Raw genomic sequence first — 15,933 nt, forward strand, 5'->3', positions numbered from 1 at the left:
GCTTCTGTGTCGTGGTGTTTTTTACATTGCTACAAAAGTTTTTAAACCTTTGCTCCCATTTTCTGTTACAGACAGGTTCCAGTTTGCAGAAGAGCACAAGGCAGCTGAAACTTGCTGGAAATGCAAGATTATCAGCGCTCACCCTAAGCAAGTCCAATCTGCGTTTTAACCAGATTCCCAGGTGATTCCTGTGCACGCTAAAGTTCGAGGAGTTGCCCCAGAGAACCCAGGACTCGGTACGGGGATGGGAGGATTTGAGCCTTCACCCGCTTCCATTTGGCTATCTGCTTTCTTTGGGTCCGTGGAAAGGGTTACATTTTTTTAAGGTGTAATTGGCCACGTCCTCTTCCAGTTTACAAAACTGAATTTTCCCGCCGCGACGAAAACTTGTAACCTGAGTGCAGGAGATAAACTCCACACGGGTAGGCGGCTTCCAGAAATTCTGATCAGCCTCCGTTCTCTGCTTTGATCTGGCCCAACAGCCGGGGCAGCTCCTCGGATCGCGCTTCCGTCCCCGGGGTCGCTCATCTGCCGAGCTGCATTAATGAGATCCACGTTGAGCCGGTTCCAGGGTCTGCTGAAGATCAAAGGCACACACACACACACACAAATCCCCCAACCCCTCCTCCTCCTCGGTGACTATTAGGTCTCTATCACCAGAGGGGAGTCAACTTCTCCTACCCTCCCCATGGTCGGGAGGGGAGGAGGCGGGGAGGTAGTCCGCGAGCCGCTCGGGCCCCGCCCGCCTCCGAGCCTCCAAGCCCGCGGCGGCCCGAGGCGCGGAGTGGGCGGGGCCTGGGCGAAGTTGGGGGCGGCTGGCCCGGCTAGGCCTAACCTGGCGGAAGCGCGGGGAGGAGCGGGCTGAGGGCGGGGCTCCTGGAGGAGTAGGGCGTGGCCAACGAGCTTCTGATGGGCCGGCTGAGTGGGCGGGGCTCAGATGTGGGCGGGGCGAGACGAACGAGTGGGCGGGCCCGGACGAGAGGGCGGGGCGGGCCGTGCGCCCCTGTCCGCGAGTCTCGGTGTGACCGTGAGCCGGTGAGACCCGGGCGCCCGAATCCTCACCGCCGCGGCGCTCGAGCCGGGAGAGCCACCTCCGGGGCTCGCTCTGTGGCCGCTGTTCCCCTGCCCGCCCGAAGCGCCTCGGGCAGGAGCGCAGAGGGAGTGGGGCGCGCTCCACAATCGCCCCCCGCCGCCCTCCCCCAGCCCGGGGGAAGAATGTGCCACCAGCTGTTCTTCTCCGCTCGCGAGCGCTGCGCCCAGGAGTGAGGAACTTGGAGCCCGAGGAGACAAAGGCTGCAGTTGGGACGGATGCGTTAAGAGACTGGGGTTTGGGCAAACAAAAGGTGCGAAAGCCGAGAAGGGGGAGACGGAGATGGCAGCGGGGGAACCCCGCGGGCTCGAGTTTCTGGGAGTCGCGCCGTGACACGCATGGTTCCCCCGGACCTTGGGCTGCATTGACTTCCGCGAGAGCTGGGAGCCGGACTCGGGCAAGTTGGGGAGCGCACGGGGAACAATGGACAACTTCTTCCCCGAGGTGAGTGAGCTCGCGGCCGGGAGGGCGGGCGCGGGCTCCCTTCCTGCCGGGGACCTGGCCTCCGGGGAGGGAAGAGATGCGCCCCCCGCGCCGCTCGCACACCCGCTACCGCGCGCGCTAAGCCCGAGAGGGCGAAACTTTCGGGGAGTCGCCAGAAATCGAGCCCCGGGGTGGGAAGTCTCACGGCTAAGTAAGCCGGGGAGGGATTTTATTTTGTCCCGCGCTCTCATTTGGCTCCGGGATGCCGCCAAGGTGAGCGTCCTGGCGCAGGGGCGGCTGGCTTACCGGCTGGCTTACCGGCTGTCCCGCGGCGCCCCGGGCGAGGTGAGCCGGCGGACGAGGGGCCCCGACGGGAGGGCTACCCACCCCGCTGCCGGGGTCCGGGAAACCCCATGAAAAGGCTCATCGGGGACGTGCCTTTTCTCCAAGAAAGGTCTGGTCTGGTATTTCCTTTGCAAAACGTGCCGGCTTCCTGTGAGAGGGGCGCAAACACTTCCAGAGGAGACGCTTAATGAAGTGTGAGAAGGGGGCGGCGAGCGTTCAGTCGTTGACTTGAGTTCTTCGCCCGTCGGACCTTTGGAGTGTAGGTTGTAGTGCTCCCCAAGAAGTGCTCCTTCAGGCTTTGAGATCATTCCAGAGCGTGAGATCAAAAGATCACATGTTTGTGCTGACTGTCCTTGGAAGATTTTGAATTCGAATGTAAAGAAAATCGTTTAGGGCGCACTTTGGTTATTTTGAGAGATGGAACTGATGTTCCTTTTAGGGTCATTGAGGGTGGGACACCACGGTTACTTGAAACCCTTGACTTGAGAACCTTTTTTTTTTTTTTTTTCCCTGGGATCGAGCGTTACTGTGGTTTCTTGGCTCCCTTTCCTTTCTTGGTTGTGTTTATTTAACAAATTCTATTTAAGTTTGAGGTTTGAAGTGGCTCAAAGTAAACTTAGTTAGCTTAAGGAGTCTGATGTGACTTTCATTGAAAGCCAGGGGATGTTTTGTAAACCCAGGACAGTTTTGGAACCTTCCAGCAATTTAGATCGGTGAGGGTTTGCCTCTGTGTTGGCTATCTGGCTTTATCAGAGTTAATTGGATTTATTATTTCAAGTCATTGTACTTTCCAGGTGCCCACTTACTGTAATATAAATAGTCTATAATGGCCAAAGTGGTATATTCTTGTGTAATAGTAATATCCATTTTTTTTCCCCAAAAAGTGGCTTCTCACGTGTGATGCCTACATTCACGATGAAATGTGAATTGGAAAGTAGTTAATCATTCATTAATGCATATTTCTACTTTTTTTTTTTTAATGAACACTATAACTGTAAGACCAGCGTTTTCTAATCCATAGACCTTTGTTTTCATGCCTGTAAGAAGGCACCAGAACGTTCTGCAGGAGTTGCAGGTTAACCAGTGATGATAGACCAGCGGGCTATGTTTAATTGCTTTCATCTGTAAGAAAACCTAAGGCTCTGCCTGCGGGACACTAATTCTTAACTTTTTTTTGGTGGCAGGAAGGAGGTCCTTATTTTGCTTTTGTGTTGTGAGTCTCTTAGGAAATTTGATGAGACATAGAATTTGTGTTCGATTTGTTGGGGTCTGGGTCCCCACGAAGCCTGTCTGTGGACCGCGGGAGGCTAATGACCTCCCCTTTGGAAGAACTCTGCCCCCTAGTGCACGTGGGGAGAACTGCAGGATAACGTGGAACAGCTGCAGCCTCCTGCCCTGGTATTCTACCCTTGGACTTGGAAATAACTCTCTCCTTACACTATACTTTTGTTTAGTGTAAGACCTGGTTGTTGGATTTTATATCCATGCTGCTGCTGCTGCTAAGTCGCTTCAGTCGTGTCCGACTCTGTGCGACCCCATAGACGGCAGCCCACCAGGCTCCCTTGTCCCTGGGATTCTCCAGGCAAGAACACTGGAGTGGGTTGCCATTTCCTTCTCCAATGCATGAAAGTGAAAAGTGAAAGTGAAGTCGCTCAGTCGTGTCCGACCCTCAGCAACCCCATGGACTGCAGCCCACCAGGCTTCTCTGTCCATGGGATTTTCCAGGCAAGAGTACTGAAGTGGGGTGCCATTATATCCATGAGTAACATAATATTGAAGTTGGCGTTCAGTGATAAACTTCTCCATTCCCTGCCTGTCCTAGATGAAAAATCTTAACCCAAAGGTTGACCCTTGCCCAAAGTTGAAGAGGTTACAGAACCCACAGCCTTTATCGTCTGTTGCTGGTGACTTTAGTACTGGGGGAAATTTTTATGGGCTTAAAGTTATGCTTTTACTCTTGTGATGTTTTTGTATTGCAATGTTAATTTCTAATCAGAAATTTCTGATTAATTGATTTCTAGTCAATATTCATTTCTAATCAGAGTTCCTCCCCTAACCATAGTTACTTTGGATGGGAAGTCAGCAGGGCCAGATCGGCTATGCAGTGTTGTGTTCTCTGGAGACTTACTCCTCTACTGTAGATCCTGTCTCTCTTAAGTATCTTATAACAGAGCACCCTTTTGTTAAATTGTCCAGCAAAGAACATCTTGTAATGTCCTGTTACAGCAGGAACAGTAAGTGTGGAAGTGATATATTTCCAAGGACAGCAGATTTGTAGGGCCTCTTGTATTGCCAAGTGATGTCCTGTTCTTTGGTACCTTTTCCCTTTGTGATTTAGGCATAATGACTTGTTGCTTGTCAGACAGCAGTTTGAAGCTAATGTTAACAATTGGAAAAAAAAAAATTGTTGCATGTATTAGCTTTCTCTGTGAAGGGCCAAATAGCAAGGAAAGAGCTCCTTGTGACTAGCAGCTGCCACTTAGAGCAAGAGTTTCTCAAGCTGGGTACCAAGGACATTCTGGGTCCGTCAGTTCTTTGATGGGGGGACTGTCCTGTGTATCATGTGGTGTTGAGCCGCCTCCCTGGTCTCGACTCACTAGGTGTCAGTAGCATCCTCAAGTCATGACAACCGAAGTGTCTTCAGATAGATGATGCCAGATGAGCCATGGGGGGCAAAAATCACTCCCAGTTGAGAACCACTGAGCTAGACCCGTGGAGCAGTTCCATGTGGAATTAATTCCTTTTGTGTTGCAGACACAGCCTTCTTGTCTGCTCTAAGTAGCACTGGGCTGCCGCTCAGCTGGAAGCGCATGAGGTTTGTGCCTAGCAGCTGATGGCTCCTGACTTCACAATGTACCCGGGAGTTGGAGAAACTGAGGGCCCCAGGCTCCCCAACTGCGTTTCCGTTTCTTCATGCCCTGTCTTAGATCTTTATGACTTCTCTCGAGTGAACTGTGTGCACACTTCTGGGAAATTTGCCTTTTCAATGTTTAGAGGTAAGCTGTTCAAAAGTTGACTTCAGGAAGAACCTAAGGTTATGTGTGTCTGAAACCAGATGCACTTTTAAAAGTGAAAAGGCTCAGCTAGGAAAAGTGGCAAGACTACCACGCAGATGTGTTGATGTTTTGAAGTGGCTGCTGTTTTCCTCCAGGGCTGGGTAGAGTGCTTACAATACTGGAAGGGCCAGTCAGTGCTGGCTGGACCTCAAACAGCTGGACTTCTCTGTCTTCTGTTGTAGGAACAGGTGTGGCGTAATGGCTGATCAAACGAAAGATCTTCTGAGGGCTGTTAATGGGACACATGTGAACACTTTGATTTTCAGAATATGTAAGACGTACACAAGTAAGATGCTCATAAACACATAAAGCAGGTATTAATGTTTTAAGGACTACATTGTCAGTGGAAAACATTCCAGCTGTACCTGTTTCTCACAGCCTGGTTCAGCCTGGGTGGGAACAAACCCACCGCTCAAGGTGTTACGTGGAAGCATCTTCCTTATTTCTACTTAATTTGGAAGGGTGTCTTAGTTTTGGTTGTTACCTGGAAGCTCAAATAGTTATTTTAAGCTGGAACGAGTTCTTAAGCCTATTTTTCTCCCCCTTTTCCACCGCATCTTATTGGTACTTTTTTGTCTTGGTAAAAAAGCAAAACAAAACTGAAGACTCTTGTTTTGGGCAGCTACCCCCCGCCCTCCACCCGCCTCCCCATCATCCCTCAAGGGCAAAGGCAAACATTCAGGACTTCTATGTCCCACCGCATCCTGCAGGTGACCCCTTTGACGACTGTAAAATGAAATCAGAGCGTTCCCTGGTGTCTTCTTGTCCCGCAGTGAAGTCACAGTGCCTTGCCCTTCCTTTTAATTTTTAAAAAATAAAAAAATAATTCTTTGGCTGCACCGGATCTCAGTTGGGGCATGCAGAATCTTTAGTTGCAGCATTCGGGATCTAGTTCCCTGATCAGGGATTGAACCCAGGTCCCTTGCATTGGGAGTGTGGAGTCTTAACCACTGGACCACCAGGGAAGTCACAGTGCCTTGCCCTTTCTGCACACCTGCAGGGGTTTCTCTTGCACTTTTTGGCCTTGCCATGTTGTGTACAGCAAAGCCGCAGGAGCAGCGGCAAGCAGGGAGCCGTGGTCCCCTGGGTGCTCACCTCTCACCAGATCAGGCCCAGAGCAGTGTGGGCGGGTCAAGCACTGTTTAACCAGAGCCAGGCAGAGAGAGGGCGGTGTGTTTGCTTTTCCAGCAGCCTTTTAAGTGGGGTCACCTTTAAGGACAGGCACCTTGAATGTGCTCTTCTGTGGAGATTGGGCAGGGGGACGTAGGATACCTTCTTATAAATGGGTTTCAAAATTTTGCCTTCAGGATAACTGTTGGGTAATGCTCTCAGGTCATTGATTTGCAGGGAGCACTCCAGCTTCCCTGGTGGCTCAGATGGTAAAGAATCTGCCTGCAGTGCAGGATACCCAGGTTCTATCTCTGGGTCGGGAAGATCCCCTGGAGAAGGAAACCCACTCCAGTATTCTTGCCTGAAGAATCCCATGGACAGAGGAGCCTGGTGGGCTACAGTCCCTGGGGTCGCAGAGAGTTGGAGACGACTGAGAGACTAACATACACATGCACTCAGGCAGGAGCTGTCCGGGCAGTCTGCAGGAAGCTGGACCTCACTCCTGGGGCCTGCATGCCCCCAGATTGGATGAAAGCACCTCATCACTAAGAGTAGAAAAGATGTGGGCTTTGGGAGCTTGGCTGCACACCCGCTCCGCACTTACAGGCTCTCAGGTTATCTGACCTTCCAGGGCTTCAGTTCTCTGTCTATGTTGTTCAGTCGCTAAATTGTGTCCCGACTTTTTGTGACTCCACGGACTGCAACATGCCAGACCTCCCTGTCCCTCACTGTCTCCCAGAGTGTGCCCAAGTTCTGTTGTCTCTAAGTGAGCATAGTAGTGTTGACCTTGCATGGTTGTTAAGAGAATTCAAGATAAGATTTACAAAGCACTTGGTAGGTGAGGAGTAATGCAAGGTTAGAGTAACTTGGAAATTAAGAGCAAGTGGCCTCTGATAGTGACTGGAACTCCATTCCTCAATGGAGCAGGGAAATCTTGGCCTCGGGGCTGTCTCCAGTATCATTTCTGGTGTTGGACTGCATTTATTTTCTCCCTTTTGACCAATACACGTCTGGCTGATGTTCCAGAATTCTGTAAGAAGCATGTGTACATTGCTTATAAAGTCAAGTTCACATTCTTAGTCTAGTTTCCAAGGCTTGCTGATTTGGCAACTCTCTATTCATTTCCCCTCTGTGAATTGGATTCCACAGGATCTATTACCCGGCCTACACCATACCTTTGTCTGTCCTGTCCTCTCTGTCGATCTGATATCCTGCCTGTCTAGCTCCTTTTTGAAACCATCTCCACAGATCTAGTTCATGGTCACTCCTCTCTTTCCTGTGGACTTGGCTCTATTTCTTTCTGTCCTGGTTGTGTTAGGACCTGGGTATTCATTGAAAGGACTGATGTTGAAGCTGAAACTCCAATCCTTTGGCCACCTGATGTGAAGAACTGACTCATTGGAAAAGACCCTGATGCTGGGAAAGATTGAGGGCAGGGGCAGAACGGGACAACAGAGGATGAGATGGTTGGATGGCATCACCGACTCAATGGACATGATATTGGGTAAATTCCAGGAGTTGGTGATGGACAGGGAGGCCAGGCATGCTGTGATTCAAGGGGTTGCAAAGAGTCGGACACGACTGAGCGACTGAACTGAACTGTGTTAGGAATTTACCCTCTTTTAGCTGCTGCTAAGTCCCTTCAGTCGTGTCCAACTCTGTGCGACCCCATAGATGGCAGCCCACCAGGCTCCCCCGTCCCTGGGATTCTCCAGGCAAGAACACTGGAGTGGGTTGCCATTTCCTTCTCCAATGCATGAAAGTGAAAAGTGAAAGTGAAATCGCTCAGTCATGTCCGGCTCTTCACAACCCCATGGACTGCAGTCCACCAGGCTCCTCCCTCCATGGAATTTTCCAGGCAAAAGTACTGGAGTGGGCTTCCATTGCCTTCTCCCCCTTTTAGCTAGAGGCGTTGATATTTTCCTTCTCAAATGTGTAGTCTTGAGAAGGTAAATATTTGATTTATAAGTTTTATCACCTTGTTTGCACTCAAAGGTCCTCTACCATGGGATGCTATCCTATGTAGCTGCTGTTGTCCTCTTAAGTACAGGTTCTTTTTCTTTTTTTCAATGTCAGGAGGGGAGATGGTTCTGACTTTTCCTTTTGATTATGAAGCATTTTATAATTCTTTGAAGACAGTGAAGAGTACTTCTGCAGTTTATTGAGTGCTATGTGCCAGGCATGTTTCTGAGCACTTTACATTCAGTAATTCGTTCAGTAAGTAATTGACAGCCTTATGAGTAGGGCTCCATTGATGAGGAAAGTGAGGCCCAGAGAGGTTAAGTGATTGGCCCAAGGTCACACAGTGATGGCCAGGCTTTGACCCCAGACAGGCTGTCTCCAGGGCCTCTGGGCTCTTCACTGCCATGCTTCCTTTTCCGTTGGTGTCATTTGTCTTATGCTCGCATCACTGTTTCTTTGTTGAAGTACCTTCAACCTTAGGCAGTTAGTACATAGGTTTTGAGTTGAAAACTGCTTGGAGGCTTGGGAAAACCTGGCCCACACCCCCCAGAAACTCTGCAAACCCAGCAGGAAAATGTTCATCAGCTTTTGAGCATGCCTCTAATCTTTATTTGGTGTGCTTTTTTACTCAGGAAGGACATGTATCCTCATAAAATGTAGCTTCTAAAGCTGCAGGCCCCAAGCTCATGAGGATGGTAGGGAGATTTAGATAGTAAGGCATTTGGAAAACTAGAGTTTTGAGAAGTTTCTTTTTTTTAATTGAAAGAAAGGGTAGAACTCATTTATCTCCCCAGTTCTAACTCTCAAGTTATCAGAGAATTCCTCTTGGAGGTTTTTTTGATGGAATCTTTAAGTTATCTGGCTACCTTCCAGACTGCCTCTGTGTCTGTTGTTTTACTTGTTAGCTTATGAATGTTTGTGAGGGGACTGATCATTGACAGTGGAGTGGAACGTTTTCCAAAGAGCATCCTTGAATAAAACATTTTTCTGCTTTGCTAAGAGCCGTTCGGAAAATGTGTCCGCCAGGCTTAATGTACAAAACTCCCAATTTAAACCTATCCTCTCATGTTGCATGACATCACATCATCTGACTTTGCCAGTTATAGGAAAAAGTGTTAGAGTTCTTGTGGCAAAGCCATGACGCATCTGTTGAAACGTGGCCAGAGCAGGGGACGACCAGATGGCAGTTAGGCATTTCATAGTTTTACCTTCCCCCCAGCTTCAGGATCCATTCTTCCAGGATGAAAATTGCCTCTGTATACAGGCATTTAACATTCTGATAATTATTTTTTTTAAAAAAAGAGATTTACATTAGAAAATGTAGGTAAAGTTGAATTTTTGTACTTTGCGGATGGAATGTTTATCTTGACTACCTGTCAGTGATTCAAGGGCAAGGTAAGATGAGGTTTGTATGGTGGCATGGACAGTAGCTTTTTCACTTGGCCTCTTACCTAATTCAGTTCAGTTCAGTCGCTCAGTCGTGTCTGATTCTTTGCGACCCCATGAATGGCAGCACACCAGGCCTCCCTGTCCATCACCAACTCCCGGAGTTCACTCAAACTCACGTCCATCGACTTAGTGATGCCATCCAGCCATCTCATCCTCTGTCATCCCCTTCTCCTCCTGTCCCCAATCCCTCCCAGCATCAGAGTCTTTTCCAATGAGTCAACTCTTCGCATGAGGTGGCCAAAGTATTGGAGTTTCAGCTTTAGCGTTAGTACTTCCAATGAACTCCCAGGACTGATCTCCTTTAGAATGGACTGGTTGGATCTACTGGGTTCCAAAAAAATCCCATAGTTCTTTTGTGTCATTTTGGGGGGTCAGTTAATAACATGTAAGCAGTATCCATTATTGGAGAAGGAAATGGCAACCCACTCCAGTGTTCTTGCCTGGAGAATCCCAGGGACGGGGGAGCCTGGTGGGCTTCCGTCTATGGGGTCGCACAGAGTCGGACACGACTGGAGCGACTTAGCAGCAAGCAGTATCCATTGACAGTGATGTGCATTGTGGAGAGAGAGAGAAGTACCTCTTTGTAGAGTCTGTGCTCATGATGTCTGCTTTGTTAAAACCAGCCAGTGTGATAAGGCAAAGAAAAGAAATTAAAAGCTTTATACTCTTATATATAGATAATCCTAGGGGGCTTCCCCAGTGGCTCAGTTGGTAAAGAATCTGCCTGCAGTGTAGGAGACCCAGGTTCAGTCCCTGGGTTGGGAAGATCCCCTGGAGAAGGGAATGGCTACCCCAGTATTCTGGCCTGGAGAATTCCATGGACAGAGGAACCTGACAGGCTACAGTCCAAGGGGTTGCAAAGAGTCGGACACAACTGAGCGACTTTCACTTTCTTTTCATATAGATAATCCTAAGATTGTATATATGTATGTATGTATTCATATATGTTAGAACTAATAAGTGAGTTTTGCAAGGTTGCAAGATACAGGATCAATATACAAAAAATAACTATTTCTTTATGCTAGCATTGAACTGTCTGAAAATATATAAGAAAGGAATTCCATTCACAAAAGTATTAAAAAAGAAAATTTCAAGAATAAAAAAGGTCTATTTTAAAAGAAGCTTTTCTAGTAGCTGGCATGCTTATGTGTGTGGCTACTGTTGATTTTTGGGTTTATCAGCTTCATTTACTTAAATTGGGTTACTAGAAATATATCAGTATTAGGAGTATTCTTAAGAAAAAAAAAAGCCTTGATAAACATAGATACTGTATATTACTTTTCCGTGTCATTCTTAGATTTAATTTTTTCCCCTTTATCCTGCATAGAGTATGTACTGTGTTTAGAAAATTTAGAAAATGCCGTGAACAAAGGACAAAAACTTCCTCGGTCTTACTGTTAGTGTTCTGTTTGCCTCTGTATCTGGTTCTGTGAGAGCACATATGCAGTGTTTTTCACTTAAGAGTTACTTGAGAAAAGCATTAGATCTTAAGAATCTTGCGTCTATACAGGCAGCCCCCATTGTTTTCAGAGCCAGGGACAAGAATACGAATGCACACCCTGAATCACATCTCTAAATATGTGTTGTAAATCAAGCTTCCAAATTGGTAAATAAGTGTCTTCTAATCTCCTACTTTGACAGATATACATTCATTGGGATGTAATAAAAAAATGTCTAAAGCTATGGGTTTTCTTGCCGAAAGTCAGATCATCAAAGATGAACGAAGATAATTATAGTTGCACATACGTGGGTGTTCTGTTGATGGACAAGTGATGTTTGCATGAATAATAGACATATGCTCCATAGTAAATTTTCCACAGACCTGCTTTTCTTGCCCATATTTCAGTAGAATCATTAATTATATGGTTGCAGTCAAGATTTTCGCAATAACTTTGTTTTACTGACAGCAACACTAAAGTAGAAGACCTTTCTTGAGTCATTGTGGTTCTTTAGTTCATTTCAGTTTGGGGAAGGCTGGCTTTGCTAAGGCAGATGTTAGTTGTTAGCACTGTCAACAAAATTCCTACATCAATATTTAGGTTAAAAAAAGGAATGAGATTACCTGTTACAGGTTATTGATAGTGCAAGAAGTACACAATATTCTGGTTTTATTGTATGAGTCATGTAAATAATATTGTGAATTTCCACTATTTCTGAAAATACTCCTCAAACTTTTCAATCTTGTGTATATTATAAAGGAAACTGAAAGCAGAAGTAATTCATTAAAAATCTGTTTTTAGATGAGACTAAATTTTAAGATATCTTGGCCAGAAAATAGTTTACATATAAAGATATATTAAGGGATTATGCATGTGTTAATCTTTCTTCCTAGTCATGTAAATGTTTTTATTTCCTTACATTTCCTGAAAATACCAATTTTGTTGCATGTTTCACATGTATTGATAGTTTCTATTTGAAGAAATTTTTCTCTAAAATTAAAAAAAAACCCACAGTTTTTAAAAAGTGAAGTGGCCAAATGAGGGGTTTGGGGTTTTGGAAGCTTTTGCTATTATTTATAGTAAGCAAGAATTTATATCAAATAATTGCTGCTACTGCAAGTTCAGAATTAATAATTTTCTGCCAAAGATTGGATTCACTCTTGAGTTTCTGTTTGTTAACTTCTTTTTTTTTTTTTTTCTTTCTTTCTTTGTGATGTACAGGCTCTGCTCTAAAGCCTACAGTCCAAGACAGGTGTCCTGGGGGTCTGGTCTCAGTGGTCCTGCTCATCTTCCTGCGCATGTGTTCCTATGTACATGTCCATTTTAGGTGTTTATCGGTGCTTGCTCTTACAGAAAACAGCACACATACGTTCTTATTCCCAGGTCATCGCACTCTTGCCTGATTATTTCTTGAGGTTAGATTTTCCGGGAGTGGAGATGCTGGCTCATAGGCTTTGCATATGTTTGCTTAGACTGTTTGGCAGAAAAGCTTTCTGAGAGGTGTCTGTGCAGCTCGGAGCAGGCACAGCTGAGACAGCCTGTCATGATGTACCTGTGATAACAGGGTCTTAGAGTCTTGATGACATGCCTTGTTTCACAGGGGAAACGCATGATACTTGGTTTCTGTGTCCACTGGTGGGTTGGGTTCTTCTCTGAAGCAAAGTGGAGGAGGGAGGCATTCCCTCAGTTAATTACTAGTGGGATGTCTATCCACATCCAACCCCAGAAAATCCCACTGTGGTTCCTGATGTTCATTTAAGACCAAAGTACGCACAGGGTCCTGGCTTCATGCTGCCTGGGGAGCCATTGGCCATTTGTTTGGGGAATTTTTGTATGAATTTTTCTTTTAAATTCTCATTCCTTTGAATTGTAAGTATCCTTGTGAGTTAACCCTGGGCTGTAACAGTTATGTAGGGGTGGTTCCAACTGTAGGGATTTAGGTAACATGCAACACTGTTGAGGGAGGTGTGTGTGTGTGACTTTAAGGCTTATTATTATTATTTCTTAAACTTATTTATCTTAGCTGCGCTGGGACTTCATTTCTGTGCATGGGCTTTCTCTAGTTGCGGGCTCTAGAGCTTGCGGGATTCAGGAGTTGTGGCTCACAGTCTAAGCTGCCCTGAGGCATGTGGAAATCTTCCGGAGCAGGGACCGAACCCAGGTCCCCTGCCTTGGCAGGCAGATTCCTAATCACTGGACCACCACGGAGGTCCTAAGGCTTATTATTTTTATTAATTACCCTCAGGAAATCTTTCCATGGATTTGGAAATAGAAGTGTTGAGTGCTTTGTGAAAAGGACACTCCACCTTTTACAATGTATACCATTGTCATTTAGTGCAGATCTGCTTCTGTCTGTCTCCGCCAGCAGTTTGTTCTTTTAGGCTTTGTACAACCCTCCTGTAGTTTTCAGCCTCAGATTTTCAGAGGTGGGCAAGCACACCCTCTTTGTAGGCCTTCTCAACCTCAGCACCCTTGACATTCCAACTAGGCTAGTCATAGAAGCTCTGGGCTGTCCTGTGCTTTGGAGGCTGTTGAGCTGCATCCCTGGCCTCTGATCCTTTCCTGGTGGCTCAGCTGTTAAAGAATCTGCCTGCAATGCAGGAGACTCAGGTTCGATCCCTGAATCTGGAAAATTCCCTGGAGAAAGGGAATGGCTCCTGACTCTGGTATTCTTGCCTGGAGAATTCCATGGACAGAGGAGCCTGGCGGACTACAGTCCATGGGATTGCAAAGAGTAGAACTTGTCTGAGTGACTTCACACTTTCTTTCCTGGTCAGGAAGGGGATGCAGAATCGCTGTAGTGGAGAACCCTTGTACCATGGCCATGCTCTTATGGCCACAGCTTAAATTTGGATTTTTCCAGAATTTTTTTTCACCCTTCCTTGTTTATATCCACTCCTGATTGCTTTTTTTTTTGTCTGTTTGAGTGATGGGGAAGCACACGTTTATCAGTGTTGAAATTTTATTCTATTTAGGATCCAAACTCTGGCCGTGAGACGTGGACACTTAGAAGTGGTTTATCATCTAAATTTGGAGTAGGAAACGGCAACTCAGTCCAGTTTTCTTGCCTGGAAAAGTGCACGGATAGAGGAGCCTCTGGTGGGCTCACAGTCCGTGGGTCACAAAGAGTCGGACACACCTCAGCATGCATGCACGTTACCTAAGTTGTGTTGTTCCATCTGGTGGGAATATTCACTTCCAGGTGTGCTCTCTGCCCTAAGGCTTTTGTTGGTCTCCCTCCTAGCATTTTACCTGGTATTTCCAAAGTCCTCTGCTTAGATCACTAGAGAAATGTTTATTATACTGTGTTATCAGACTAACTGTTGTTCTCCACTAGGATAAAAGGAGGCCATATTTTTTCAAAGTTTTGAGAACATGTTGAGGTAAATTATATCTATTGCTTTTTCACTATTTCATATCATCTTACTCTGGCATGCTTTGTTTTTTTGCAATATAGACTCAGGTGTTGCCAGAATAGCCCAGAGAGGCCCTGGGTACCTGTCACCCGGCTTCCCTGGGAGTGATGTCTTACATAACAATAGATAACAGTAGTGCAGAATCAAAAGCAGGAAATTGTCATTGGTGCAGTTTGTTGCTGTTTGCTCACTCAGTTGTGTCTGACTCTTTGCAGCCTCATGGACTGCAGCACGCCAGTCTTCCCTGTCCTTCACCATCTTCCAGAGTTTGCTCAAACTCATGTCCATTGAGTCGGTGATGCCATCCAGCCATCTCATCCTCTGTTATCCCCTTCTTCTCCTGCCCTCAGTCTTTCCCAGCATCAGGGTACAGTTTGCAGATCTCATTCAGATATTTTACATCCATTCATCTGTTTGTGCACATATGTTCAGTTCAGTTCAGTCGCTCAGTCGTGTCCGACTCTTTGCGACCCCATGAATTGCAGCATGCCAGACCTCCCTGTCCATCACCAACTCCCGGAGTTCACTCAGACTTACGTCTATCGAGTCGGTGATGCCATCCAGCCATCTCATCCTCTGTTATCCCCTTCTTCTCCTGCCCTCAGTCTTTCCCAGCATCAGGGTACAGTTTGAAGATCTCATTCAGATGTTTTACATCCATTCATCTGTTTGTGCACGTGTGTAGTTCTAGGCTATGTTACTGTATCTATAGATTTGCAAAACCACCAGCACAACCATAATACAGAACTTTGCCTTGCTCCATGCTACCCCTGGTTAGTCCCTCGTAACCAGTAATCTGTTCTTCTCTATAACTTTCTCATTGGAGACTGTTACATAAATGGAATCAGTGTGTAAATTCTCTGAGATTGGCATTTTTCACTCGTTTCTCTTGAGACCATCCATGTGGTGTGCATCACCAGTTCCCTTTTATTTCTGAGCAATACTCCAGTGGACTGTTACCCTTTTAATACCTGTGCTAGCATCCCTTGTCATTCTGAGGCCAGCAGTTGTTTGCGTAGGAAGTTACTCTGTTCCCTGGCTGCTGGGAGCTCAGGTTCTCATGGCCCTCCTAGTTTACTCCTTGCAGTCTATTTCACTGCTGCTGTCAAAAAATGTTTTGATTGGTGACTCCGTCTCAAGCACTTTGAGGTAGATTCACTCAGACCTAGTGCGTTTGAACCCTTGCTCACCAAGCAGCAGATTCCTGCTCGTTGTCTCTTTCCCTGAGACAGAAGCTTTGTGAAATCAGTGACTTGATAGCTAAACTTTCAAGGTCACACGTGACAGCCCCCACATGGAACAGCCAGGTGAGCAGTGTTGGAGTTCTCTAGAACCTAGACTTCTTGGGATGCTGAACGAGAGTGTGACAAGATATTCTGGCCATCCATAAGTATCTCGACAGGACGGGATGGAAGGGTGGGTATTTTTGATGTGAGCCAGGTAGCGCTAGTGGTAAAGTACCCATCTGCCAGTGCAGGAGATGTAAGAGGCACAAGTTCGATCCTTGCGTCAGGAAGATTCTTTGGAGGAGGGCATGGCACCCACTCCAGTATTCTTGCCTCGAGAATCCCTTGGACAGAGGAGCCTGGCGGGCTAGAGTCCATGGGGTCACAAAGAGTTGGACACAACTGAAGTGACTTAGC

At 46.6% G+C, this 15,933-nt stretch overlaps 1 protein-coding gene across 1 annotated transcript in view; it reads left to right on the forward strand.

Moving 5' to 3' along the window:
* The first annotated feature begins 983 nt into the window (after positions 1-983).
* Positions 984-15,933, forward strand: part of MYO10 (myosin X) — a 262,062-nt gene continuing 247,112 nt past the window's right edge. The window contains exon 1 of the mRNA XM_027520434.1: positions 984-1,534. Coding sequence (XP_027376235.1) covers positions 1,514-1,534 — 21 coding nt within the window. The 5' untranslated portion in view covers positions 984-1,513. The remainder of the gene's footprint in view (positions 1,535-15,933) is intronic.

Source organism: Bos indicus x Bos taurus, chromosome 20 (genome assembly GCF_003369695.1).
Source record: "Bos indicus x Bos taurus breed Angus x Brahman F1 hybrid chromosome 20, Bos_hybrid_MaternalHap_v2.0, whole genome shotgun sequence".
NCBI classification, from domain to species: domain Eukaryota; kingdom Metazoa; phylum Chordata; class Mammalia; order Artiodactyla; family Bovidae; genus Bos; species Bos indicus x Bos taurus.